The sequence below is a fragment of the Ambystoma mexicanum genome, chromosome 7q (genome assembly GCF_040938575.1).
Source record: "Ambystoma mexicanum isolate Mex_15411 chromosome 7q, UKY_AmexF1_1, whole genome shotgun sequence".
Lineage (NCBI taxonomy): Eukaryota > Metazoa > Chordata > Amphibia > Caudata > Ambystomatidae > Ambystoma > Ambystoma mexicanum.
The window spans coordinates 1,020,559,206-1,020,587,204 of record NC_090941.1 but is presented as its reverse complement, the minus strand read 5'-3'; the positions used below and the strand labels follow the sequence as shown (position 1 = coordinate 1,020,587,204).

The 27,999-nt window shown below is 43.5% G+C and overlaps 1 protein-coding gene across 1 annotated transcript in view; it reads right to left on the bottom strand.

Annotated features, from left to right (window-relative positions):
- CLPB (ClpB family mitochondrial disaggregase) overlaps nucleotides 1-27,999 on the bottom strand; it is a 1,931,888-nt gene that overhangs the window by 1,851,172 nt on the left and 52,717 nt on the right. The window contains exon 2 of the mRNA XM_069640284.1: nucleotides 10,569-10,620. Within this exon, the coding sequence (XP_069496385.1) occupies nucleotides 10,569-10,620 (52 nt within the window). The remainder of the gene's footprint in view (nucleotides 1-10,568; nucleotides 10,621-27,999) is intronic.

Here is a 27,999-nt window from a genome sequence, read left to right as displayed (position 1 = left end):
GTGTTTTGAAAGCTGCTTGAGCCGCCGAACCCCACTGGAATACTATACCCTTTTTGAGAAGTGTTGTGATGGGCAATACCAGATCAGAGAAGTTGGGTATAAACCGACGGTAAAAGTTCGCCAGACCTAGGAAACGTTGAATCTCCTTGACAGACGAGGGCTCTGGCCATCTGTCTATGGCCAACACCTTCTTGGGGTCCATGCGGATACCTTTCTCTGATAATATAAATCCCAGGTAGGGTACTTCTGTGGTCTCAAAGAGACACTTCTCGGGCTTGGCGAAAAGTTGATTTTCCATTAACCTACGAAGTACTTCGCTCACATGTAGCCGATGATCCTTCAAGGATGGAGAGAAGATCAGAATGTCATCAAGGTATATGACTACCGATATGTATAACATGTCGGCAAAGATCTTGTCTACGAATCTCTGAAATACCGCTGGGGCGTTTACCAGTCCGAATGGCATAACACAGTACTCAAACAACCCCAGCGGTGTCCTGAAAGCGGTCTTCCACTCGTCTCCTTTCTTTATTCTTAATAGATGATATGCACCACGGAGGTCGAGCTTGGTGAATATCTTTGAATCTCTGACGGCTTCCAGTATGTCTCTGATAAGCGGCATTGGGTATCTGTCTCGGATGGTAATGCTGTTCAAGCCCCGGTAATCAATACAGGGGCGTAATTCTTTGGAGTCCTTCTTTGATATGAAGAATAAAGATGCCCCTCCTGAGGACCTTGATGATCGAATAAGCCCATTCATTAAGTTGGAGTTGAGGTACTCCTTCAATGCTTCCTTTTCAGATAAGGATAGTGGATACATTCGGCCGAAGGGTAAGGAGGTATCTTCCTTTAGATCTATACTACAGTCCTCGTGGCGGTGAGGTGGGAGGAGTCTGGGATTGATATCTTCAAACACTCTAGCGAAAGTCATGTACTGCCTAGGTATTGAGGATATTGAGAGATTGCATTGAGTAGTAGGGAGACCGGAATGCATCTCCTTCTGGAACTCCATAGTATTCATGCAGTGTTCCCGGCAGTATTCTGAGTCGAAGCTTAACTTGTTGTTAGTCCAGTCAATCTTGGGATGTCTTCTTAACCATGAAATACCTAATATCAACGGAAAATGAGCGGCTCTGATAGCATCGAATGTGAGGGTTTCGACATGATGATCCATTCTTACTGTTATAGGTTCTGTTTCCATGGTAATGAGTCCTGATGAGAGTGGACGACCATCCACTCCCTCGACCGGTATTGGTCTGTCCTTCTTCCTTAGTGGAATTTGATTTTCCTGAGCCCAAGTTGCGTCTATGAAGTTTCCTGCTGCTCCGCAGTCAAGCATTGTCAAAACCGATAGGTTCTGCCTCAGACTGTAGGAAACAGACAGCTGGAATACCATCAGACGGTTGTCCTCTATTCCTTCTTTAATGGGTCTTGTGAGGTTGCAAGGGTTTGTATGGTGGTCCCCATGGCTTCCCTTGCAAAACCCTGGGGTCTGGCGTTTCCCTGTCTCTTAGAGGGGATCTCTGTACAATCCTTAAGCATGTGATTAGATGAACCACAATACATACAAAGATTGAGCTCCTGTCTTCTTCTCCTTTCAGTCTTGGTTAGCGGTCCCCTGGTTGCCCCTATTTGCATAGGTTCTTCCGACATAGGTCTTTCCCTCTTTCCTGAAGGCGGGCTGTAGCGTGGCGCTGATCCTCTTCCTCTTCTCTTCTCTGCTCGTCTTTCTTGCAGACGATAGTCAATCTGTAGGACTAGCGTAACCAGCTCTTGAAAGGTGTTGGGACGTACTGCTCTAGCCAGTTCGTCCTTCAGTTCCTCATTTAACCCTCTCCGGAATATTGTTGGTTGTGCTGTATCCGGCCATCCCGCTGATACCGCCAGTGTTTGGAATTGTGCAACATAACCCTGTAATTCTTGATTTCCTTGTCTGACATCAAGATAGGCATCATATTTGGAATACTGCACTTCAGAACGCTCAAACCGGTTCTTGAAACCTTGTATAAACTGGGCATAATCGTTAACCAAAGGGTCTTGGTTGGTTACCAAAGGGGTCGCCCATGCTAGGGCGCTTCCTGTCAAGTTGGCTATGAGGAACCCAACTCTGGCCCTTCCCGACTCGAAAGCTCGAAGTCGGAAGGAAAAATATACTGTACAAGCATCGAGGAATTCTTTGATATACCTAGGGTTTCCATCGTACTTTCCAAATGTGAATGGCATTGGCGGTAAATCATCTCTACTGACTTCCCTAGAGGCTGCTTGTTGTCGTAGAAGAAGGTTCTCCGCGTGCAATGATTGCATATCGACTCGGAGGTTCTGTATGGCGTTACACATATCTTGAATCTGTTCTGGTGATGCCATTGTGTCTTCTTGGCGTTGTATACTGTCACGATTCCACTCTGTCTTCCCCAACTCCTCCTCACCTGTCTTCTCCTGGACCTCTTCCGTCTTTATTCCAGCCTTCTTCTTCTTAACCTTTTCTCCTTCGGCGGGGTTCTTCTCCTTTTTCTTTTGTCGAAGGTATGGACGCGCTCCCTCGGCAGCCTCCGTGATCTGGCTGATAACAGACCAAGGGGATACCTGAGGAGCACGCCCTTAAGAATGGGGAAAAAGCCTCCTGGCAAAAAACCCTGATCAGTATTCAGGTGTCCATGGAACACTGATGTCCGGCTATTGCATGGAGATCTTGATTCTTATAGCCGCAGAGCTCCGGACATGTAGTATGAATGTCCGCTCCTTGCTCGATGATTATATCGGCTGAGTTGTTGATTGGAAGGAGGTCTCGGTTCGCCGAAACGCTAAGAAAGCGTTACGAACGGAACCACAGAAGAAAGGAGGAAATAAAGAGGTAAGAAAAAGAACAGAATAGTAAGATCAGTCGAAAATGCCCGCAGCGAAATACTAACGCTGAAGCGCCGGCTGAGTGAAAAATACAGAAAAAACACTTACATGGAAAACGCTGGGTAGAGTGCGTTGTGCAAGAAAGGACAGAAGATAAGACCCTATTCACCTTACCTGAAAACCTGAAATCACCTCCCGTGTAGGGAAAGAATAGGTGGGTAAGTAAAGGATTTGAACGCAAGGCACTACTGATAAGCAAGGCGCTGAGAACGACTTGCTAGGCACGTAACGGGAACGATACAACGCGCAGAGCGTTGCTATGGGCCGCTGGTTATAGACTATGTCGGCCATGTTGGAAAATGACTAGACCGATAGAATGGAGCAGGCCGCCATAGATAGAACGGAACCGACCGCCATCTTAGTAGTATTTCCATCGACTAGCTATTCTCCAGGGCTGGTGCATGACATCTAGTGATCATAAGTTGGTCAAATTAGAACTATATTGCATGAATCCAACTCGTGGAGCCAATTGGAAGCAAGCTATCGATGTAATGCCAGGGAGAAATCGATTGAGAATGGACGAAGTCCAAATTTCTGCATTAGCTAAACTGTTATTTTTTTTAGTTTATTACAAACTTAAAACATTTTTTTTACAAAACTGTTTCAAACCAATGTGTATATATTCATAGTTGATCCTATCTAGAACAGCCAAAAGAATGAGCAGAAAAGGAAAATAATAACAAATTAGAAAACACAACTCCGGACAATCATTCATGTCTCTTGTTCATTGACTCTCTGTAGGCTCTGTTTCATCTTGTCCAAAAAAATGATAATGCAAATATCATCTTATTATTAGTGCCTTCATGCATTATCAGCCACCATTCTTCTGCACATCGGGCGGGGTATTTATCCAATTCTGTGACCATATGTCTAGTTGTTTCATCTCTCATCTTGGGGCAGAACAATACTAGATGTTTCAAAGATTCTTTTTGCGATTTGCAGAGTCTACATATGGGATTTATTTTTTTCTCTGCATCCTTAATGTGGTAACAGACATCTCTTGTGTCCAGAGTATTCAGTCTAAACTTTAAGACTGTTGCTCTCATCTTCTTGCAAGGGAACTTCACCATGTATTCGGTTAGCACGTTCAATTTTTTAGCTTCTACCGGGGCATTTTTCATTCTTGTAGGTTGGATTCTTTTTTCATTTGTTTCGATCCAGTCTTGCTCGTATAGTTTTTTTTTTACTGCATTCGGATTACAAATTAGACATTCCTTAATCGGTGGTCAGCTGCAATATGGTAACTGAAGTACAATGGATGGAACATTTTACAATGCTCTTCAGAAAAAGAATGGTGACTGAACATAAAAATAGTCACCCTCCTGGTCCCTGGGATTTACGTTTTGATAAGACTGACATTTTAGAAAATATCTTGAAGCACAGCTCTTCTAGAGCACCAGGCCCTGATGGGTTGACTAACGTCATTCTCAAGCTCATCCAGAAGAGTGGGCAGAGTTCTGTACCAACTTGTTCAAGAACAGTTTAGAAGAAAAATGGATCCTGACCTTGTGGAGGAATGCTACAATTGTGCCTGTATTTAAAAAAGGTGTTCGAACAGAACCGGAAAATTACAGGCCAATAGCCCTCTTGGATGTTGTTTGTAATTGTTTTGCAACACAGCTGTTTAAAAAAGTTAAAGTAGATAAAAGAAAGAGGTGCCTTTGACACGCACCAAACAGGATTTGTTAAAGGTACTGGCTGTGGGCTAAATCTATTTTTAATTAACTTGTTGAAAATGGAGGCTATCAGTAAAAAATATTTAGCCTTTGTGGATTTGGCTCACGCTTTTGATAGCATTGATCGCGAGTCATTATGGACCAAAATGGAGCAGATGAAATGCCCTCAAAGCCTGCTATTTACTATCAAAGAATTGTACTCCAACACAGAAATTTAAGTGAGATTAGAACAGAAGGGCACCCTGTCGATGGCAATAAGAACTTCAAGAGGTGTCAAACAGGGTTGCCCCTCGGGAGCTAACCTTTTCAACCTGTTTATTGCGGATGTTGGAAAGGCAATGGATGTCGTACGCAGCTTTGCACCAAAGATTAATGGGAACAGACTAGATTACATGCTTTATGCAGATGATATTGTTTTGTTGGATACTACGCCAATAGGCCTATAGGCCTACAGAGGAAGCTGCATGCACTAAATCAATATAAAGAAAAAAATAGCCTGACGATCAATCAAGCAAAAACAGAGGTATTATTGTTACAAATTGTAATGGGAGCAAAGAAAGCCACGGCAAAGAGATTCAAGTGGTCAATTGGTAATGATCCAATAAAATTGACAACAGAGGCTTTATACCTGGGAGTGATAATAAACTCCCAGATAAATGATGACCCCATGGTATGGAAAATTCAACGCAAATGCAAATCCTTTTGTGATAAACAAAAAATATGGCAATTTTTCCATAAAACTGGCGTTGGAGTTCTATAAAACAAAAGGTGGTGCCTTCACTGATTTTTGGTGGAGAAGCAATGTTGGGCTGCCCTTACGCTTTATGGCCGTGGTGTGAAAATACATACTGGGCAAGAATCTTACAGATTCCAAGATGTACTCCAACTGCGTGCATTAGATTTGAACTTGGACTAACCTTGATAAAAGCGAGGGTGATGTGGCACATGCTCTCAACATATAGGAAGACGCGTGAAGTGGATAATCTTCAGCAATACCAAATCCTGTACTGACCATCACAAAAACCAATGATGGCTCAATTTTGAGCAAATGGAAACAGCGCTGTGAGTATATACTTGATCAATTGCAGACTAACAAATCGATTCTCATGCAAAACCCAGATGCGAAAAATGCAGAACAGAGAGCACAGCATAGATGCATGGCAGAATCTGCCTAGGAAGCTAAAGCTATGAACACCCTTCCGGAATACTTAGAAACCTTTCCTTGTGCGAAAAAGAGGAAGGTCTTTTTGAAGTTTCGATTAAACTTATTTCAAACGAAAGTTGTTTGGAATTTAAGAAGCAGAGAAAGTAACGCAGATGTCCGTTGTAGATTTTGTGAGTCAAGAGCTAAATCACTCAAGCACCTTGTACTATATTGCAAGAACCTGAGTGATCTTAGAACAGCGTACATAGGAAAAGAAATTAGTAAAATACCTCACCTAAGTGGAGAAGACTGGTGGAAGATGATGGCCGAAGGGTCTGATAAAAAGCTAACTTTTGCACTAATATTTTACTTAGAACAAATAGAAACTTCCTTAACAGAAAAGTGATATATGTATGTGAACCTTGACCCGACAGCCATGGTGTAAGTTTTATTTTTCTTGAATTGTGACATTCAGATGAAGATTGATGGATTAATCTGAAGATGTGGAGTTAGACGAATATTTTGATGTACTGATGTGTTGAGATATATTTTAAAAGTTTGTAATTAACTATATAAAAAAAAGGAAAAAGATAAAACATTGAGGAAGAACAACAAAAGGGTTTTGTAAAAAACCTGAGGGCGTTCTTACGAATAACCTCAGAGGATCCTTTGTTCAGGTGGTTACTGGAGGGCCATCACTTTTAGATTCCAAGCCTGGGGCGGACAACCATGGAAGGATCACCTGGGCAGGGGGTCCTTGTTGTATTTCCCCAAACCTTGCCCCAATACATCCTCCCCTCCCTTTACTTTCATGGGATATTGTCATCCAGACCCTGTCTTACCCCATGACTTTCTCTCAAAGGGAAGGACGATGGAGAAACCCAGATCTAAAAGGTAAACCAAACCTTTCTCCAAAATATGACACTAACCTTTTCCCTCCAAACCTAGAGGGTATTCTGTAACCCAAATTTCTCCTTCCCAGTTATCTTCCTCTAATAAGACTCTAAGACTACAGAAACTGGAACAAACACCCATTCATTACAACTTCCCCAATACTCACAATCAAAAGAAATTAGAAAAACAACTCATTCAATAACATACAAAGCACTATAATCCTGAGTTGAGAAAGGGAAGATTAGAGGGGTCACACATTTATTATCAAAAACACAACTCCCCCTTCCTATTTCCACCAAGTACTGGGATGAGGCGACCAAGAATAATGATGATTACCCATAGAAACCACATAGGGATACAATGTGAGGCAAGGCCTACCATCTAACTCCTTTGAATTGTCCCACTAATAGAGTCAGGCAAGGACAGGCACTTTTCCCCAAATGCGCATATCTGACTCCACTTAATTCTCACCCGCAGTATATAAAGGGTGATTCTGCCAGGGTCATGGAGCGAGCTGGGGTTGCTGGATGGAACCAGGATGTCAAGTATCAGAAGGCTGCAAGGAGAGGAGCCCAGAAGGACCGGTGGAGTGCGGGACGCCAAAACACTGGCAACGGCGTGAATGAAGGGCTACAGCCTGGCGAGGGAGCCATGTCTCCAGGGAGCCAGAGCGGGATGGAAGGCAGTCTATGAGCCTTGTATAAGCCATTGCGCGTAGCCCTGGGACATGTGCGGGTCCAGAGGTGTCTGAGGGGCAGGTGGTGAGACCCTGACCTCGACCCAAACCCATTTGAACTGTTTTGACATGCTTGCCGGCGCCACGCTACTTTTGATGAGTTTTGTGAAGCAGGGAGAAACTCAGTAGCGTGCAGGTGGCTGGAGCAGAAGCGCTGTGAACGGAAGCGGGAAGAAAGCAAAGCAAAGTGAAAAAAGGCAAAGCAGGCGAAAGCTGGAAAGTGGCAAGAGAAAGAAAGCGGAATGTCAGAAAAGGTGCGTTAGAGGCGCCGAAGTAAAGAAAGACAGAGCCAGTGCACTGGCGGAGTGAAAGCAGCAAAGAGGGGATGCGAGTGACCCGAAAATAAGGAAGGAGAGGGGCACAAGCGACCCAAAACAGAGAGAGAAAGCAAAGAGACAGCGAGAAGGAAAATGGACAATGAAGAGTGGGTGAAAGCAACCCGAACATGAGAAAAGGGTGCAAGCAACCCACAGGAAACACAAAGGGTGCAAGAGAGCATGGTGAGAAACAAGAAGGTGCAAGAGAGCACAGTGAAAAGTAAAGAAAAGAAGGTGTGCAGGGCGCACAACAAAGTAAAGAAACGACAGAGTGAAAGAGGCACAGAAGAGGAAAGGGGGCCAGAGAATAAGGAGAGGGGTTGGAGTCAGAGTTGTCGCGTCTGGGAGGAGCAAAGAACCTGGCGCTCTCGAAAGTCTCTGATACTACCCCCATGAAAGAACTGCACAGTGAAAGGTATAGCCTGACAAGAGGAACTTTGTTTGTTTGACACCAAAGGGGCCTAGGCTTGGGGCCGCTAAGAGGCCCACAAGAGACATTGGTGAACTTCGTTAGAAAGGCCCTACGCTTGGGGAAGGCAAACCTAAGAGGTCCACAAGAGACATTGATGAACTGCAATAGAAAGGGCCTAAGCTTGGAGAAGGGAACCCTAAGAGGTCCACAAGAGACATTGGTGAACTTCGTTAGAAAGGGCCGACGCTTGCGGAAGGGAACACTGGGAGTCCTGAATGGAGCTGTGAACCCTCAGTTGAGTTGAAAAGTAAGAAACTGTGAATCTTTTGAGCCAGAGCCTCCTAAGCTTGCGGAAGGGAACCCTAAGAGGTCCACTAAAGACATTGTTGAACTTTGTGACCAGAGGCCTAGACTTGGGGAAGGGAACCCTGAGAGGCCTAACAGGAACCAAGTCTTTTGTTCGTTTGAAACTGGAAGGACCGAAGCTAGGGGAAGGGAAGCCCAAGAGACCCAGAGACCTTGTGAACTTCATTGATTTGCTGCAAGAGCCCTACGTGGAAGGTTCCAAGGGTAACCCTTTTGAGTTGAGCTATTTTGAACTGGCAGAACTACACCTATTGGTAAAACTACCCGATACTCACCGTGGTTTACATTTTCTTTTGAATCACCATATTTCTTTAAGAAGACCGCCTATCACATTCGGTTTAAGAGTGAGGGCAAGCATAGGTTTGGACACAGACGAACTTTGGTTTTGGACTTACGGACATTGATGGCCCTTAGAAACATCAGTTGAGGAAACAACCTCCTTAGAGTGAGGGCCAGATAGGCATTACACCAACCCCACACAGTTTGATAATACAAGTTTTCAAACTGTTCCTTTTGAGTATGTGTCTCTCTTGATACCATGCATGTCTCAAAGTTTCCTCTTTGAATGCACCAGTGACAGAATTTAGTCCACCAGCTTTTGTACTGTGAATGGGCAGAATCTTTCCTCACTGCTTGGATCACCCCTGTGTTCTCATTGGACAAGCAAAGGTGATCTAAATTTAACTGCTCAGGAACCAGGCAGCTAAGGACATGTGTTGAAGGGAAAACAGACTTCCCTGCGAGATAGCAGATCCTTCTGGAGGGGTAAGTGAACTTCCCCAGCAGTCAGGAGGACTGCAACCTGGCTGGCCACAAAGAAGCAATCAAGTTTACTGAGCACTGCAATGCGTCCTGAAATTTGAGGAGGGTCGTATGAGTAAGAGGAAAAGGTGTAAAGGCATATGCCAACCTCCCCTCCCAGGAAATCTCTCACCCACCCACAAGGTGAATAGGGGGCACAGATTGTTGAGGTGTGTGTCAAAGAGAACCACATGTGGTTGACCCCACTGGAGGAATAAAGAGGAGACTACCTATGAATGGGGTTCTCATTCATGGTTGGTAGAGGAGAGGAGAGGTGGCTTAGAAGGTCGGCCTTCACGTTCAAGGAACCGGAAGGTGAAGGGTTTGACAATGAATTCTGCACAAATGCCCACTCCCACATCTTGACCAGGGGATGAGCCGGGAGGGACTTGGTGTCACCCTGCTTGTTCACACAGAACATAGCCGTGGTGTTGTCTGCAATGTTTTGTAGGAAGGCCTTCAAGGTAAAGAAGATAGATAGCTTGGAGTTCCAACATATTTTTATGATTGCATCGGTAATCTGATGACAAAAGGGCATGTACCTAAAAGTTAGTAAAGATGGCTCCCCCACCCCATAGAAGAAGAGTTGGCCATAATGGTTACTGGAGGGGGTGTCTCCAAAAAAGGATAACCCCACCATTACGTTTTCCACCAGCAAAGGATGTTAGGGAGACCTATGAAGGAACTCGGAGAACTGCCGATTGGGGTTTGTGAGCTTGACAGGATGCCCCCACTTTTAGATGGGGAAACAGTACTGTAGTAGTCATTAGACCTAGAAGTCTCTGGAACCAGGTACTTTTATGTTTGAGCAGGAGATAAATGGCTGCAGCCATTGCAATCCCCGATACTGAATTTTAAATTCCTCACCTTCTACAATGTAGCTTCCAGCAACCCGCATGGTAGTTACCTTGGGATATGGTTGTCCCTCTTTGCGTCCAAAACCGAAATTATGCTCGAGTTTCTGTTAAGTTCCTTAACATAAATGCATGCAACATGAAAATACCAACGTTCTTTTTTTCTTCACAGTTTACATTGAATGTTTAACACTGATGATCCACAATACTCTGTTTCCATCGATATTAATAAATAGAATATAAAATACCAAAGTTCTTCTTAAGTGAAAATATTTAACTTGCCTAAAAACAATTCAACAGCTGTTAAGAAAAGTGTAAAACATTCCCATTTCTCTATGTAATCAGAGGAAGGAAGGACATTGGGGGTGAAGACACTTCAGCAAGGGTAAAATCAGAGTCACGCTTGCTAGGAAACTACACACATTCAATGAATGGAATCCACAGAAAGGCTTAAATGCTCATACCTTTTTACTTCTTGGGCGTTATTGGTTCTGGCAGCTTCCAGCAAAGAATCTCCTAGAGAAAGGGAACGTAAATACTGAGCAAAGCAAAGAGACCAATCTTGATGTTGCACATGTTGGGAAATTCAGCTTTTGTGCTATAAAAAGTCTTGAGCACAATCTTAGCATAGATATGCATTTCTATATTTATTCATGTTGGTCAGTAGTAGTGAGCGCTAATCACTGGTGAAACATATCCAAGTTCAAACCAATCGCTTTATACTTATGAAGTGAAATGTACCCTTAATCTGGCAATAGGTGCCATCTTCGCAGCAGCAGCAAGAGAGAGAGAATGCTATATTAGAAAACTGGCGTGTGGGAAACCGTGAAAATATTGGCAGAAACTGCTTGCCAATCAAACTTTCAATCTTCTTCTCTAAATCTCTGGGCATGTCCAACTCCATGTTCCCACTGCTGTTCTTGAATCCTACATCTGCCTCCATATGCTCGCCCTCCCGAGCCACTATGTTCGCCCTGTGTTGCTCTCACTCATCCTGGTTCCTGACTGACAGAGGGAATGTGCTAGAGGTTGGAGTGCACGGTGCAACAATAGCCGTCAGCTGGCTATAAGCATCCGGCTGCTTTAGAACAGAGTGAATGAGAGTTGCAGGTAGCAGTGGAAGTGGTGGCATCTTGCTTGGAAAGTCAAGTTTTCTTATTAATCCTGTAAGAAAGCTGTTTTTTGATTAGTCATGTTTTTTTAAATTTGGAAGCTGTTGTAATAAAGTTACATATTCTAAACAAATGAGCCTATGACAGGTTTACCTAGAAGGAGGATATTAGATGGTGTATCTTGGGTACCATTAAATTGCATAATAACACAATACAATAATACCACCTGCTATTAAAGCGCTTAGAAGCAGAGGGGATTGGTATTATTGAAGCTAAAAGTGACCGGCTTGAGAGGTGAGGTAAACCGGGGCAAATAATCACAAAAGAGTGGAGAAAACAGAGAGATGAGTTGGATATTAGCAGGCAGCTGGATGATTTGGAGGAAAGCTGGGAAGACCCTAAAAGTTGAGGAAAACCTTACCATATGCCCAAGGTTCCACTCTACCTGCGAGATGAGTCGAGATGCCCACGTACAGGAGTCTGAGGGAAGAGTTACATACCATGAAGAGACGAGGTGTCAGAAGGGAACCTAGATATTTTTGGAGGCAGTGGAAGATTCATCATCCCTGCCATGTTCAATGGAATCCAAGATGGCGGCTGCTTAGTCACATTACCACTAGCTAGCATTACAGGTCTAGTCTTCCATCGAAGATGGAGGACACAGAGATTCAACCCCTTCACTTCTACTTATTCGCGAGAGTCAGACAGGTAACTGCGTTGCTACTCCGTCCCTACGATTAGCATTGCTCCTGCCTTCAATCGTGTTTTCTACTCCTTTCGTTTGTTACTCTTTCCATTCCTCTGTTCGTTCGTCGGTATCCCGACTTCATTTCCTCCTGTGTTTTGTCCGCTCTTACTTCGTATTGGTGAACTATCCTCAATTCTGCCTTTTTCTCGTAATCTTTTTTATTCGTACCGTTCTTTAGGCACTTCCCTTTCTTTCCTCTGCCGTTCTACGGCTCTCCTACATTACAGCGCCTGCATGCTTGCTTCTTTTCTACTCTTCCCCTTGCCTTTCCTCATTTCCTCCGTATTCTACTGACCTTTCTTTACCTCCTCCTATTACTCCTATACAGCTTCCCCTTCTTCCTAGTCGGCCTTCACTGCATCCTCTCCTTCGTCTTCTGCCTTTCCCCTGCTGCAGCCTTCTTCGGCATTTTCTCCTCCTCCTTAGTCTCCGCATACTTACCATCCACTCCTCGGCTGCTTCTGCTGTGCGGGGTACTCCTTCCAATTGCAGTCCGTCTGTGTTTAGGAAATCACCTCTCAACTTGGACTCCAATTATTGCTTGCTGAGTTCCTCTCGTCTTTGTTTCCAACAAGACATCGGACCAACACTACAGAAGAATTCCAACTACTGCTGCAGATCATCTGGGTTTTCTTCCCCAAGAGGGTTTCCCATGGGGTGACCCCCTGGGTCGCACAGAGCACGGTTTTCTGGCCTCTGGACACCTGGGGGACGTCCCTTACTTCCTCTGAACAGAACTATAAGAGCCAGAAGACTTGTGAGCACCTTCATTAACTGTGAAAAGAAAATATTATAAGACGAGGAGAAAGAAAGAAGCAAAAGGAGAGATCCACCTAACCCACTGGAAGTAGCCCAAGACAGAGTGAAACTTTCCTTCAGTTTCACACCTGTGGCAGTTGTGAACACAGGGCCTTTAAGCACAAGAGCCTTAGGAAAATTCAGGCCGACACTGAACCTCACTGACCTACCTAGCTACTCCTAAATACATACTAGCTTCCAGGACAGTAACTAAAATGATAAGGGAGGCCTTTTAGCACTGCTCACATAGTAATTGTGGCTAGCTTTGATCTTCCACAGTAGGAAGATCTTAATGGAAGATTAGCTCTCCATAACACATTCAGTCATTGTCTCAATACTACTGAGAGCACAAATCAGAGACCACACATTTATTTCTACACAATGTCCTAATTTCTTCAGAAGTGATTTTGCAAATTCGTTTTGTTCAGCTTTATTTACAGATGTTTTCAAGACTAAGGGAACCATACACAAGAGACATCAAAAAATAACAAAATACATTTTTTTTATGTTTGCATGGATCTCATTATGCATCCAGTGGCACTGCTCCAAGCTAAATGTTATACATTTCCTTTGTGACCCCAATACCCACCCAATACATATATCCATGCATCATTCTGGGACACCTCAAGCTGTGATACAATGAAGACCAGTGCCTTTGTCCTAATTATCCTTCTCACATAAGGCAAAGGAAGCCTCAAGCCACAAGTTCATACATTTTGGGAAAAGGTACTTGATGCGATTAGCAAAATAGCAAATGTAAATCTAATCCCTTCTCCTCACCTTCAAGAACTTGTGGCCAGCCCTTGGCCAAATGATGAAGAACTGCTTCGGAGACACAAATATACCTGCACCAAGGAGCATATAGGATAGAAAACATACAAGGGTTGATAGCAACTTCGCTCGTGACGAAAATCAAGCCCTTCACATGAGCAAACCACTTCAGATTTGCTGTCCACGCCTTGGTCCTCTCCCACCTGGACGATGGCAAGGCCCTCCTCGTAGGCCTCTGGCGACCACCCCGAAAACCTGGAGGTGTATCAATGCTCAATGAACTCTGCAAATTTGGCCATATTTATTTATTTATTGTGCATTTGTAAGGCACTTATACATCAAGTAATTGTGTTTCAAAGCGCCCACAGAGCAACAGGGAGGGAAACATGGGAGTGAAATCAGAATATAACAATGAAAGATAGAGGCAGACCTGCTGGGCCTTGTGAGCATTCAGTGCACATCACCTTGACCTTTATCAAACTGCACTGGCTCCTGCTGCAAGCATGTATCACCTTCAAATCCTGCTGCATCTTCTACAAGATCTTTGCCCTAAAATACCCAAGCTCCCTCAGAGAGAACTTCAGCATCTCCAGAGGCCTACGATCCACCAGAAGAACAAGTTACTTACCTGTGGTAACGTTCTTTCGACTGGATGTTCCCCACACGTATTCCTGATCTTTGATATTTCCAATATCCCATCCCTTCTGCCTCAGAAGTTTTTTCTCAGTAGGGGGTGCTGTGCGTCGATGCCTGTCGCATCTATGTCCCTCGGAGGCCTCAGTTTCGACATCAACATCACTGCAGGTATATGCAGCACGCGCAGCTTCCGTTGGCCTCAGTTCCGTTTTGACGAGTAGAGCTTTACCTTGTGTTTGACAGTTACTCCCCTTGAGAGAGCGTAGACTGCAACTGCAAGGGAAATTCTACTGCAGGGAAGGTAGGGAGGGGCGATAAGGAATACATGGGAGGAACATCCAGTCGAAAGAACATTACCATGGGTAAGTGACCTGTTCTTCAAATGGATTGTGTCCTCCCACGTATTCCTCATCTTTAATACACTCCCAAAGCAGTTTAGGTATTTTGGAGGAGTGAGTAGAATTTAATGTGGTTATGTATGCACAGAGAGCAACATTGCTTTTCCAAAAGCAGAATCTTGGCCCGAGGAGGAGTCTAAACTGTAATGTTTATTAAAGGTTTGCACAGACGAGCATGTGGCAGCTGCACATATATCTTTCATCGGAACTCCACTCTGCAAGGCAGACGAAGTTGCAATGCCCCTGGTCGAATGAGCCCTTAGATGTTCTGGAGGGTCTTTACCTGTCAGTTTGTAACATTCCGATATAGTTAGTATAAGCCATCTGGATATAGTTTGCTTGGTAATGGCCAGTCCCAATTTGTGACCTGAATACCCCAAAAATGACTGGCCATCCTGTCGCAGTTTAGCAAATCTGGAGATGTAGAAGCTCAGTGCACGTCTAGGGTGAAGCCTGTGAATTCTTTCTTCTTCCTTCCCCAGATGTGGTGGGGGATAAAAAGAAGGTAAAGTTATTTTTTTGAGTAATATGAAACTCTGAAAGATTTTGGGGAGAAAAGTAGGCTTCACTTTTAGTAACACTCGGTCTTTATGAAACACAGTATGAGGAGGCTTGCAGGATAAAGCCTGTAGCTCACTCACCATTCGGGCTGATGTTATTGCCACTAAGAAGACTTAATTACATTCAATATTGAGTCCATTCCATTCAATATTGAGTCCAAACCTATCAGCCTCCCTCACAACATTGCCCCGGCTATGGCCACCCGTAACAAACGCAACATTACCTGCGATAGACTCCTCCCCCTCCTCCTTCCAGCTCTTAATGTTCGGGATCCATCATGCTCTGACCCTACGGCCCTGGTCGACACTTTCAACCGGGCCATGCTTACAGCCTTAGACACCATTGCACCCTCGAAACTGAGAAAATCTAAACCTCGAGCCCACCTAAACTCCTGGTTTACACCCCATCTTAGAGCACTACGCAAAGAAAAACGAATTGCAGAATCCCACTGGAGAAGCAATCACTCTCTAGCTAACAAATCACGCGTACTCCTGGCCACCCTTAACTACAAGGAAGCTATATTCCAGGCAAAAAAAGACACATATAACAAACGCATCGAGCAAGCCAAATCTAACACCAAAGAATTGTTTAAAATCCTAAAAGAACTTGAAACTCCTGTTACCCCACCTGACACATGTACCAAAGATAGCACCTGGTGCTCCAAAATCCAAGAAGCTCTCCTAGGTAAGATTGCCACTCTCCAAATTAAAATCAACAACAAACAATCTAGCCTTCAATCCAACCCTCTACAGATCCCTATACCTACCATAAACCCCTCCATCACAGACTCTCTGACTCCTTTTAGCTTCTCTCCACTCTCCATTCTCGAAGTGGAAAAGATTATCACTAGCCTTAAACCGTCCAATTGTCAGGGTGACCTTTGTCCTGCACCTATTATTAAGGAAGCTGCTCACGACCTAGCACCTTTCATCACTACGCTCATCAACTCCTCCTTTAGCTCTGGGATTGTACCGGACAATCTTAAGGATGCATGGGTCATCCCGCTTCTGAAAAAACCTACCCTGGATCCCAGTATACCCACAAACTACAAACCAATTACCACTGTACCTTTTTTACTAAAAATCCTTGACCGCGCGGCCTACCTACAAATTCAGGAATACCTTGAATCAAATAAACTTCTGGGACTCAGGCAATCAGGCTTCCGGCCTCGCCATGGCACTGAGACCGCCCTTATTGACTTAAAAACGCAGATCGAAGATCTCAAAGACAAAGGCAAACTGGCGTTATTACTTCTCCTGGACCTCTCTGCTGCTTTTGATCTTGTCAATCACAAAATTCTCTGCCATCACCTCAAATCAGCCGCACACTTCTCAGAAAATGCCGCCACTTGGATCAGATCCTTCCTGGATAATAGATCAATGCGTGTGTTCTCCCCACTTGCGGCCGCACCACCCGCTCCGGTCTCTTGTGGTGTGCCTCAAGGGTCCTGTGTCTCGCCCACGTTATATAACGTGTTTACCAAACCCCTTTTTGATATTTTGGACCATTTGGGCGTCACGTATACCAATTACGCTGACGACACACAGATACTAATCCCCATCACAGGAGACTACACAACTGACTCCCTTGCCATCAACGCCATCTAACAGGTCATCCAAGCGTGGATGGCCCAGCACGGCCTCTGCCTAAATGATGAAAAGACAGAGCTCCTCATTCTTGGTTCACCACAAAAACTCACTAAACTTGACCCTGCCTTCAAGTCTTTCACCATTGATGGGAACACCATCCCGATTGCTAAGGACACGAAAACCCTAGGGATTTACATCGACTCAACCCTATCCTTGACTAGACAATCCAACGCAGTCTCATCTGCAGCAGCGCATACTTGCAAGCTCATCACCGCCTGTCGCCCGTTCCTAACCACTGCCAACTGCGTAACCTTAGCCAGGACCCTTGTACTATCCAAGGTCGACTACTGTAATGCCCTCTATCTAGGTACTAATCTCCGCAACTTAAACAAGCTACAAATTGTCCAAAACAATGCGATCAGAGCGGCCCTTAACATTCCTAGGCGCCAGCATATATCTGACACCAGGCGCAACCTGCACTGGCTCTCTATCCCACAGCGCATCTCCTTGAAGTCCTTGGCTCTCACACACAAATGCCTCCACAACCAAGCCCCTCGCTACCTGGCAAACAGATTCTCTTTCCACAATTCCACCAGACCTCGCAGAGCGGCCCAAGCCAACTGCCTTGACATCCCGCGTTTTAATCTCCAAAGATCTGGTGGAACCAGCTTCCCCATCCTGGCAGCCAAACTTTGGAACTCACTCCCCAATGACCTTAGAGCAGAACCTTCCTTCCTGAAATTCAAATACCTTACCAAAGCATGGCTATCCGCCCAAGACTGCTAACACCAGCTTACTGCCCTACTTGCACTTTGACCTACTCTGCATCCCTTATTAACTATCCTGTAAATCACTGCCTTATCGATATTCATTTGAATGTATATTTTGTAAATTTTGTAAATCTTCCTGTAATAATCTTGTAATACTCTGTCACATTGCCTTGTCATGCTTTCATCTTGTTGTAACTAAGTTAAGCGCCCGGTTGCCCCTGGGCCTGGTGCGCTATAGAAATAAATAAAATACTAAATAAAAAATACTATTAATGGACAAGAACGTAGAGGCTCGAAAGGAGCTCCCATCAAGTAGTTTAACACCAAGTTGAGATTTCATAGTTGGACTTGAAACGGGATTGAAGGGTAAACATTAGTCAGTCCCTTTAAAAAAAAAAAATGGTACTACTAAAGGAATCTTAAAGTAGGAGACTTCCTCTGAAAGTGCACTTAAGAATAGAAAGCGCTGCCAGATATCCCTTGATGGTACCAACCTGGAGCCCCAGATTTGCCAGATGTAATAGAAAGGATAATACCATTGGTGTATTACATCAGAAAGGGTCAACATTCTTATCTCTACACCAGCTACAGAACGTATTGCAGCGGCAACGGTATAACGATTTATTTGCTGGCCTTCTGGCCAAATGCAAAACCTCCATTACGTCGTCAGTGAGGTCCCAATCCTTGCATCTCCGCCTCTCAGAAACCATGCTTGAAGTATAAGAGTCCTGACATCCGGATGGAGAACCCGACCATCCTCTCGCGAGAGAAGGTCCTCTCTTTGTTGAAGACGTATCGGAGGGCAGATGGACATGTCCAGAAGGTGCATGTATCACGTTCCCCTGTCCTAGTCCGGGGCAACTAGGATCATGGATTTCCTGAATCTTCTCAACCTCCGGATTACGTTAGGAATGACGGGGATTGGTGGAAATGCATATAGGAGTGGTAACTCCCAGTCCACCATGAACACGTCTCCTAGAGCTCCGCTCGGGGGAAATTCCCTTGAGCAGTACAGTTCGCATTTGCTGTTGGCACTGGTCGTGAACTGATCCACTTGAGGGGTTCCCTAAAGGGTGAAGATCTCATGAAGAACTTCCTGAACTAGTTGCCACTCATGGGAGATCGTGCTCTGCCTGCTCAGAGCGTCCGCCATCGTGTTCCTCTCTCCGGCTAGGTGAATTGCCGACAGAGAGATTCCTTTTTGTATTGCCCAGAACCAGAGCTGAATTGCCTCTCTGCACAGTGGTAGTGACCCTACACCTCCTCTATTTTTGAGGTAGTACATAGCCACTGTTAAGCCCATGCTAGTCAAGGGCGCGAGTATCCTGCCTACACTGTTTCACTGTAGCAGCGCCAAATTAGCATTTGAATTCCTTTTGAAATCCCTCCGAGTAAAGGACGCTGTGAAAGGACACTGTGACAGCTGCTTAAGAACGTTCAGCATATTGAGAGCCGGGGCATGGGCGAGCTAATTAAAGGCACTGCTGCCTTAAGAGACTGGAGTCTCGTGGCCCCGCCCACCCAGGAAACGGAATTTAAAAGACCGTGAGAGACGCCCTTGCGGCGTTAAGCCCGCGCTAGTCAAGGGCGCGAGTATCCTGCCTACACTGTTTCACTGTTTGCTGCTTTGCTGGGAGCTGGCCAGACATTGCCCCCCCCCCACGCCGGCTACCAAAAATTCACAGAAAGCCCTCACTCTACAAACCACCAAAGCGAACCCGTCCACACAGATTCTTGAGACAAGAGGAGAACTGCTCCAAGAGGTAAGATTTCACTAGCACTCCAAACCCATATCATCGACAACAATAATACCCATTAGACTGTTCCTGCATTTGTAGCAAAACACTCTGGCAGAAGTGTGATAAGACTGACCAACACGAAAGGAGGTGGAGACTGCGGGCAAATTGCCTTTGATCCACCCGCGCCCGGATTAAAAATAAAAAGCAAAGACAAAGCTAAACGCACTCACTAGCAAATACTGCCCGGCATATTTACTACCGCACCAACTTGATCTGACAGCTTATCTGAGAAAAAACAACACTGCACGGATACTTGCAACACGAAGGTGGAGACTGCGGGCAAAAAGCCTTTGATCCACCAGATAAAAGAGCGCACTGCAAGGCGCACACTGGAGAGACAAACTGAAAATCGGAACTAGGTGTCATAGTGAACGAGAAAAATACTTTGTGTACCCACTATTCAAAATTACAACACATGCCATCCTAACCTAAAAAGACTGAAACACACACACCTGTGCTTGAGCACCTCACCGCCAGGGGCTCACGAGAAGTGTGGGCGAACCACCCCAGGGAAATCGGGCAACGGCCGTGAGTGAAGCGTTGATCGCGCATCGAGAGTGCAGGTGCCGAAGGCAAAGCCTAGGAGAGCTGTGAGCCGGGGGAATAACACAGGCCTCAATGACCAGACCAGGAATGATACAAGGTGAGACGAGTAACCCTCCTCCCCGATCACCAAGCCACCAAAGCTTGCGGAAAGTAGAAGATAATGACACGCACCACAAAGCAGAGTTAACTCCCCCACAGACGAGGCACCGGAAAAAAACAATGGAGACTCCAGAGACGCATCCAACAACGAAAAAAATCACACGAGAAAAACACAAATGAAGTTGCAAGAGAGTATCTCACTAAAGACAGATTCGCAATAATAGAAAGAGAAGAATACGAAAGAAAAACATTGGACAGTAGTAATCCAAGCAACATAGACATATTAAAAGAAAATGAAGGAAGCTGATCAATAACACAGGCCCCACATACCATTGATTATAATCACTCATTCAAAGAAACAGACCAGAAGTCACAGATGCAGACCACCCCGAATCAAAAAGGGAAACCCGGACTTGGAAGCAAGAACAGTGCTTATTCAATAAAGAGACAAGCCTAACACCGAAGGACAGAATGCCCCAAGACCCACAAAATGAACAGAAGAACGCCCAAGAGGAAAACTTGGACAAGTGGAAACAAGAAAAAATGAAACAAGCGAGGAAAAGTACAAATTCCATCGGCTCTAAGCGAACACAGTGACAAAATAGAGAGGAAAGGTCTAACCCAGCAAGAAAAGGTGACAAAAGCCCAAAAGAAATAGCAAGCATTGTACGAAAGTCACAGACATTCACAACAACTAGCGACAAGAAAGAACGAACAGACAAACCCCAAAGCTGCGAGACTGTCGCTTGACATAACAGAAATTGAAAATCTGATGAGAAACCATGAAAAAAGACGAAGTATTCGGGAACACACTTGCCCCGATGCAAAAAGATGCTAACGACACCCTGACTTTAAATCGACGAACAGGAAAAAAAAACAACAACGAATGAACAAAACAACAAAAGTAGCGAAAAAAAACAACAAAACAAGAATGAACTACAAGCCGATGACATTAAAAAACCACCTGAAGGCGAAGAGCCTTTAGACTACAAATGTAGATGCGAAACTTCGTACAATCAAGAGATAGCTTCTATACCAACATCAATGCTAGATCTACAAAATATGCTAATAACAACTACATCACAATCGCTGCTGCCTTACATGAAACTACAAGAATCTCTAATAGAGACGATAAAAGATCAAACGACCCTAATTGCATTAACACACTCAAAACAAAGCTATCTCGAACAATGTATGAACACAATACAAGAACGATTGGAAAAGGAAGCACAAGCCAGCCACATGTGGCAAACAAGATTAGTCGACATTGCACGCAGCGATAGAGCCGAAAAAACAGACCTGACACATACCCTGATAACAATGATGACAGTAATCAACAAAGAAAAATCATCACTGGGACCCCCAACAAATCACAACAGCCTAACTAAACCACCTCAACAGCAGAAAACGGCAGACAAAATGAAACAACGAAGGTAGATGAAAGGAGAGAGGAAAAAAACAAGACACCCATCGATGAAGCAAATCAAAATTGATCGACTTAAGCGAAGAATCCCCTGTGGCAAAAAAGATTGACAAACCTACACTGAAAGAAACAGACGAAAGTAGCAGGATCATAGAAAACAATAAAAACAAAATTGAAATCGAAGGGCCCGGTAACATATGAGATCTTCTCCAAAGGAAACAAGACACCATCAAACAAAGAATCTGCCAAAAAAGGAATAACCCCCAGGAAAAAAAGGCAAATCGGCTCACGTGCCTTCCTTAGGAACCTGACAATTCCGATAAAGGAGACCCAGATAAAAGAGATTAACAAAAAACCTGCCGACAGAAAAGCAAAACAACAGCTGAAATAAGAAGTCACTACACCCAAAGAGAACATGCCAACACCATACTACTACATTGAAGATGCAACAATAGAAGAACTAATTAATCTTTTGACATACACGGAAGATATGACAGATAAGAAGAAGCACAAATAGAAATCACAGAGGCATCTATGATCATACTGGACCAATATGAGGAAGATCAATCTGAGGAAGAGAAAACCCGAGAGAACACTAGGATAGAGCTGACACTCGATGAGATATCCAAAGTTGACTGGGAAGATAATGAATTACAAACTCCAGCGGAAAACAAACTGGAATGAAGAGGCATCACCAATAGAGAGACATGACACAAACAAGGACCAGAATGACGCAACCACAAGGCAACTGGAAAACATAATAAAATGACCCACCTTTGTTCTTCCACAAAATATACAAAAAAAACGACAACTTGATAATGAATCGAACCAATGTACTGCGATTGATACAAGCGATTCCAAGCATGAAAGAAATAACAACAAAAGACATACACACCATACAATTTTGCGAAGAGGCAAGACTGGACCAAGTAATGATTAAATTCACCACAGGAAAGGTTGCGGACAGAATGATAGACAACAAACTGATATTACAACAGCTAGGATTTGAGATAAGTATGCTTGAAGAAACAATAAACACAGAAATAAAATAAACCAACAAAAATATCAAATAGGAGGCACTCCGATCGCAAAGAAAGCATACATAATAGTGCCGCAGACTACGAGAGCAACGCACCTGAACACGAGAAGACAACAGGCCTGAACGAGAAAAATTGAAATGGAGGCAAAGACGATCAAAACCGACACGAATTATACATGAAATACGGAATTCGGAGACAATTGAATGACACAACCGCGGAGAGCGAAGGAAAGTATAAGCAAAGAAGATAACAACTAAATAAAGAGAAGAAAGCCACCATCACGCTATGTTCATGGAACACCAGGGGTCATAGTCACTTATTTAACTAAACAAACCAGATACTCCTAACTGCCGACATAATCTGTATACAGGAATCATGGATAACAGAACAACCAATATGCGATGGCTAAACTGTGATAATGAACCCAGCAATTCAAAAGAAAAAGGGCTGTCCATCATCTGGTCTTCTAACCATTATTAAAAATGGCCGAAACATCAACATGATTGAATTTGAAAATGTAAACCCATGGATACAAATAATAACAATCAAATGCAAAAACAACAACACAGAGAAAGCATTGATAAATAAGACCACCAGAATGGAGCAAACATGGGGCCTAATGAACTTATACTGGAACCCAGTAAGCATCACTGAAGAAAAGTTCATTGACACTGTATTCTCGGCAATAGATAATACCAAAGAAAAACACAAAGAGATAGAATTCATAATATGTGGCGACTTAAATATCCACATATTTGACAAGAAAGGCAAAGAAATAGATGAAAGCAGCCTTCTCCCCCGTGCTAAAACCTGGATCAAAGAACTAACATGTAGAAACATGAAAAGATCAGACACCTATGATATAACAACAGGAAAAATGATTGAAACGTGGTAAAGAGGGTACTCAATAGCCACCATTGACTATATCTACATGACCAAAGGTATACACGACGAACTCTGCAACACTCAAAACATCAAAACTGAAGACAGTGATCATTACATAATGATGAGAACATGGAACACCGTGAAATAAGCAAATGAAAAAAAGGAACTACCAAAAATGGAGATAAACAACGGAAGAAATAGGCTAAGGATTGGACAAAAAATGATTGAAAAACTGCCAAACATAATGGAAAAATCAACTTTACATGATGCACAAAAAAATCAACTATGAATGGCTACTACAACCATACAAGTGCCAGAATAAAACAAACCAAGAGCAAGCAACAAAGAAGCACACCCATGCCTACAATAAGAAAATAATAACAAAAAAAGGAATTGAGGCTAAAGATAAAACTGATAACGAAACAAAACCCAAGCGGTAAATTCAAACAAATAAAACTGCGAAACAACAGTACAAAAACTGTATGAAGAACAGCAGATCTGTAATAATGCAAGAAGATGCAGAGAAAATGCTGCGAACTTTGGAGAACAGAAATACAAGACAACTATGGGCATTATTACACAAACAAACCCAAATACAAAACACAATGATCACTGATGTACCGGAATTGAGCTGGACTGCATACTTCATAGAGATATATGGAATTCGCCAGCCTTCGCAAGAAAAAAATCCAGGCAGAGAAAAATACAACATGGCTATGGGAATGGGAACCTGAAGACATACAGAAAGCAATACGATCCCTAAACATCTCCAGAGCGCCAGGACCGGACGGCCTATCAAATATGGCAATTAAACAAAATCCAGAGGCCTGGGGATCAATATGCGAGAGCATATTTAAGATGATACAGAATACAAAGACCATTCCAAATACATGGAGACAAGCAACAATAATACCAATATTTAAGCAAGGCTCTACAAAAGGAACCGAGAAACTACCGACCCCTCGCATTACTTGATCCCCTGGGGAAGATATTTGCGAAACGTCTACTAGGAAATTTGGACAGCGAAAGAAAAGAAATACGCAACCAGACAAACGGGGTTCGTGAAAACGATTTGCACCAATGTCAATCTGCTCCTACTGAACCTATTGAAACATGAAGCCATAAGAACGAAAACACAAACGTATGCTGCATTCTGAGATTTAAAAATAGCTTTCGACTCAGTAAACAGAAACACTGTATGGGAGAAATTAAACGCCTGGATGTGCCCGACCAACATCAATGAACCCATTAAACTCCTGAACGATAACACCAGTATAAGAATCAGACTGTCAAAAGACGGCACACTCACAGACCAAATTAAGACACGGAACGGGTTGAAACAAGGATGCCCCCTAGCCGCCACCCTATTCCATCTACATATAGCAGACCTTCAAGCAAACATATACACGCCGCAAATGAATCTGCCAAAAATAAACAACATAGCAATACCGTGCATCCCGTATGCAGATGATATCGTGATACTTGCAAAAACTCCCAGAGGACTACATATAGCGAAACAAAATCTAGAAAAAAATTGAGCAAGTGAAGAACATAAAATATCTAGGAGTATGGATATCTCAATCTCCTGTAGAGGATGAATGGGCACAACATCTCAAATACCAAGCCCTTTCACTAGCGTGACAAGCCAAAATAATACATCGAAAATATTGTACATTTTCCTTAACTCCAGTTGTGACATTCTACAAACAAAAAGTAACAGCAATACTAACATATGGAGCGGAGACAATGATAAACATTGACAAATCCATCTGGGCCCAACTAGAGGGAAGATTCTGGAATGAAGTACCAAACCTGACTATGTCGCTTCCTATACCGCACATACGAGCAGAACTCGCCCTCCAATCACTCAAATCCATTGTGCAATGGAAACAGCTTGACCTTTACTGAAAAAACATGAGTGAATCTTACGCTCCACCACTTGAAATACTTAGAACCCAAAAAAATGGTAGCACAGAACAAGCTCTAGAAATCTGGAAAAGATCAATCGAAGCTGAAAGAGAGAATCAAGACATCTCCCAGGAAATGCTGTTAAAAAGACCTCAAAAAAGCAAAGATAAAAGTCAAAGAGAACGACTGGATGCATACGAATCAAACCAAAGCTGAGTATCGACATGATTTACCATGCCCACTTGACACCAGATCAATTAACCAACTACCAATCTATCTGAAAATATTCCCTTCATCCAAGACAAAGGATATGTTTATGAGATTAAGGCTAAACATATTACCGACACGAGAAATAATGGCAGCCAGGAAGCAAATACCGGAAACAAAAAAATATTGTAGATTTTGCAAGGACAGAACGGCAACTGAGAGCATATACCACATTATTCTGATATGCCCTGCTCTAAGTGAAAAAAGGAATCTTTCCACTGGATGGTTTATGAAAAACTTAATGACATTATCACCTGAAAACCGCTGGGCTACTGTCAGGTCCCAAGAACTAAATGCCACAGTGGTGGCTTGACACGTCGTGATGCAATTGAGTCTTCCTGACAATATACCCCTCAAGAGTACAAAAGGACAGATTGAGGTGAGTATTGCCCAAAAATATTTGGTACACCCTGGTACCTAGTCAGCTGGCTGCAAGAAAAGGTAATCAAGTATTAATATGTATGGTTCAGTACAATGAAATACTTAGGCAAGATATGTGCAGATACTCACAAGCAAGAATGGTGGATCGGACTGAGAAGTTCCAAGCTAGATAGGCGAGTACCCTGAAACAAGAGATGTAGCTATTATATGACTATTAATACAAGGTAACAAAGCAAGAAGGAACCAGGTAGTGGCAGCTTACTAAGGGATTGGTTGAGTTCTGATGTAATTCTGAAGAGAAGATTGCTGTAGTTGCGTGGTAGTTCTGGGAACACAAAGTCTTGTTTCCTATTCCTGCCGGCACAAGGACGCCTAAGTTATTTGATCCTAGCGCCGATGCGCTGATGTGTTTAAAGTTCTTTAGAGTCCTCCGGTTTAGTAGCCAGCAGGTAAGACGTGGAAGAATTAGACGAAGGCAGTCCAAGGAAGATTCCGGCTTGGCGGTATGCAGGTAAGACGTGGAGGATGAGACGAATGCAGTCCAGTAAACGTTCCGAGTTGGCAGTATGCAGATAAGACGTGAAGGATGAGACGAATGCAGTCCAGTAAACGTTCCGGGTTGGCAGTATGCAGGTAAAATGTGGAGGATGAGACGAATACAGTCCGGGAAACGTTCCGGGTTGGCAGCGGGCAGGTAAGACTTGAAGGGACACCTACGAACGAGAAGTAACACTAGAACCTTAGCGACCAGAACAAACGGAATCCATTAATTTTATTATAAATGAAGTGAACCAACCTCATCAACTAATTTGACTTGACCACAATTTTACACCCTTTGTTATCTCATCCCATATTCCTCCTGAAGAACCACCGCGACCATGCGGTGGAGAAACACGTGTTGAGGAACTAGCATTTCTTCAAGCCAAGGAACGTGGTTTGCACATTATTAGAACCCAAGGGAACACTACAAATTGAAGTACTCACTGCACTGATCTCAACTTCAACAGGACTTTTCTACCTATAAGGACTTTCTCAACCTATGAGACTTAGTGAATTGAACTAAGGACTCCAAACCAATAAAGATCCTAAATCAACAAGGATTTATTTCAACTTACAAACAAGACCTAGTGTATTCAACTAAGGATTTTCTCAAAGGATAAAGACCAAATCTTAGTCAAAACAACTCAGGATTTCACAGGACTTTCTCAAAGGATACAGACTAAAATCTTAGTGGAAACAACTCAAGATTTCACATTGTCCTAAAAGCTGTACATTTTTTTGATACTCTTATAACAATTTACTTTGCCCTAACAAACATTTTCTTCACTTTTGGACGTAAATGTGCCAATTTTTAGTCAGAATTGCAATCTAAATAAAACTAAAAGGAATCTGAACAATTTTGTTTGAGTATTTAATTCAACTTCGATGAAGCGCAACAGGAGGGCTTTTCTCTTCCAAGACTTGAAGGATAAGACGAAGACAGTCCAAATAACTTTCCAAGTTTGCAGCGGGCAGGTAAGACTTAAAGGGTTAAGCGGTTGCAGTCCTGAGACGTTCCGAGTCGGCAACAGAGATCAATTAACAATGACAAAAAGACAAGGAAAGGTCACTCCAAGGCTAGAACAGGGGAACAATGTACCAAAATACGCAGCTTAGAAATGTCAAATTCAGAAGCAGTGCCGTGCAGCGGGGGCAGGGCTAATATACCGATCAGCTGACCGCACACACAATGCGCCACCGAAAGCTTGAATGCCTATCGGTATGCAATGGGCGCCAGCATTTCCAGGACAACCCATAGCGTTCTCTGAAAGGTCGCATCCTTTTGGACAAACAAGGATTCCGAGGACACAAAGTAACTCCTTCATTATTACGTGTATTGCTGAATCTCCTGGGGAACCGGGAATGTCTCCTCATGTTTTTACCCGCTCTATGACATGAAAATGAGGAGTCCAAGGGAACCCTGACAGCTACAATGATCGCAGGAAACGAAGAAAAAAAAACAATATTTGGAATAACATAATGGATAACAAACAGGATAAAAAAGTGAACGGTAAAAGAAGTTAAAGATGAAGCAAAGGAAGGCAACTGCAAGGAAAGAGAAAATAAGAGACTTGCCGACAAAAAATAATAATAATAATGAGAACAAAAGAAACTAACATAATAG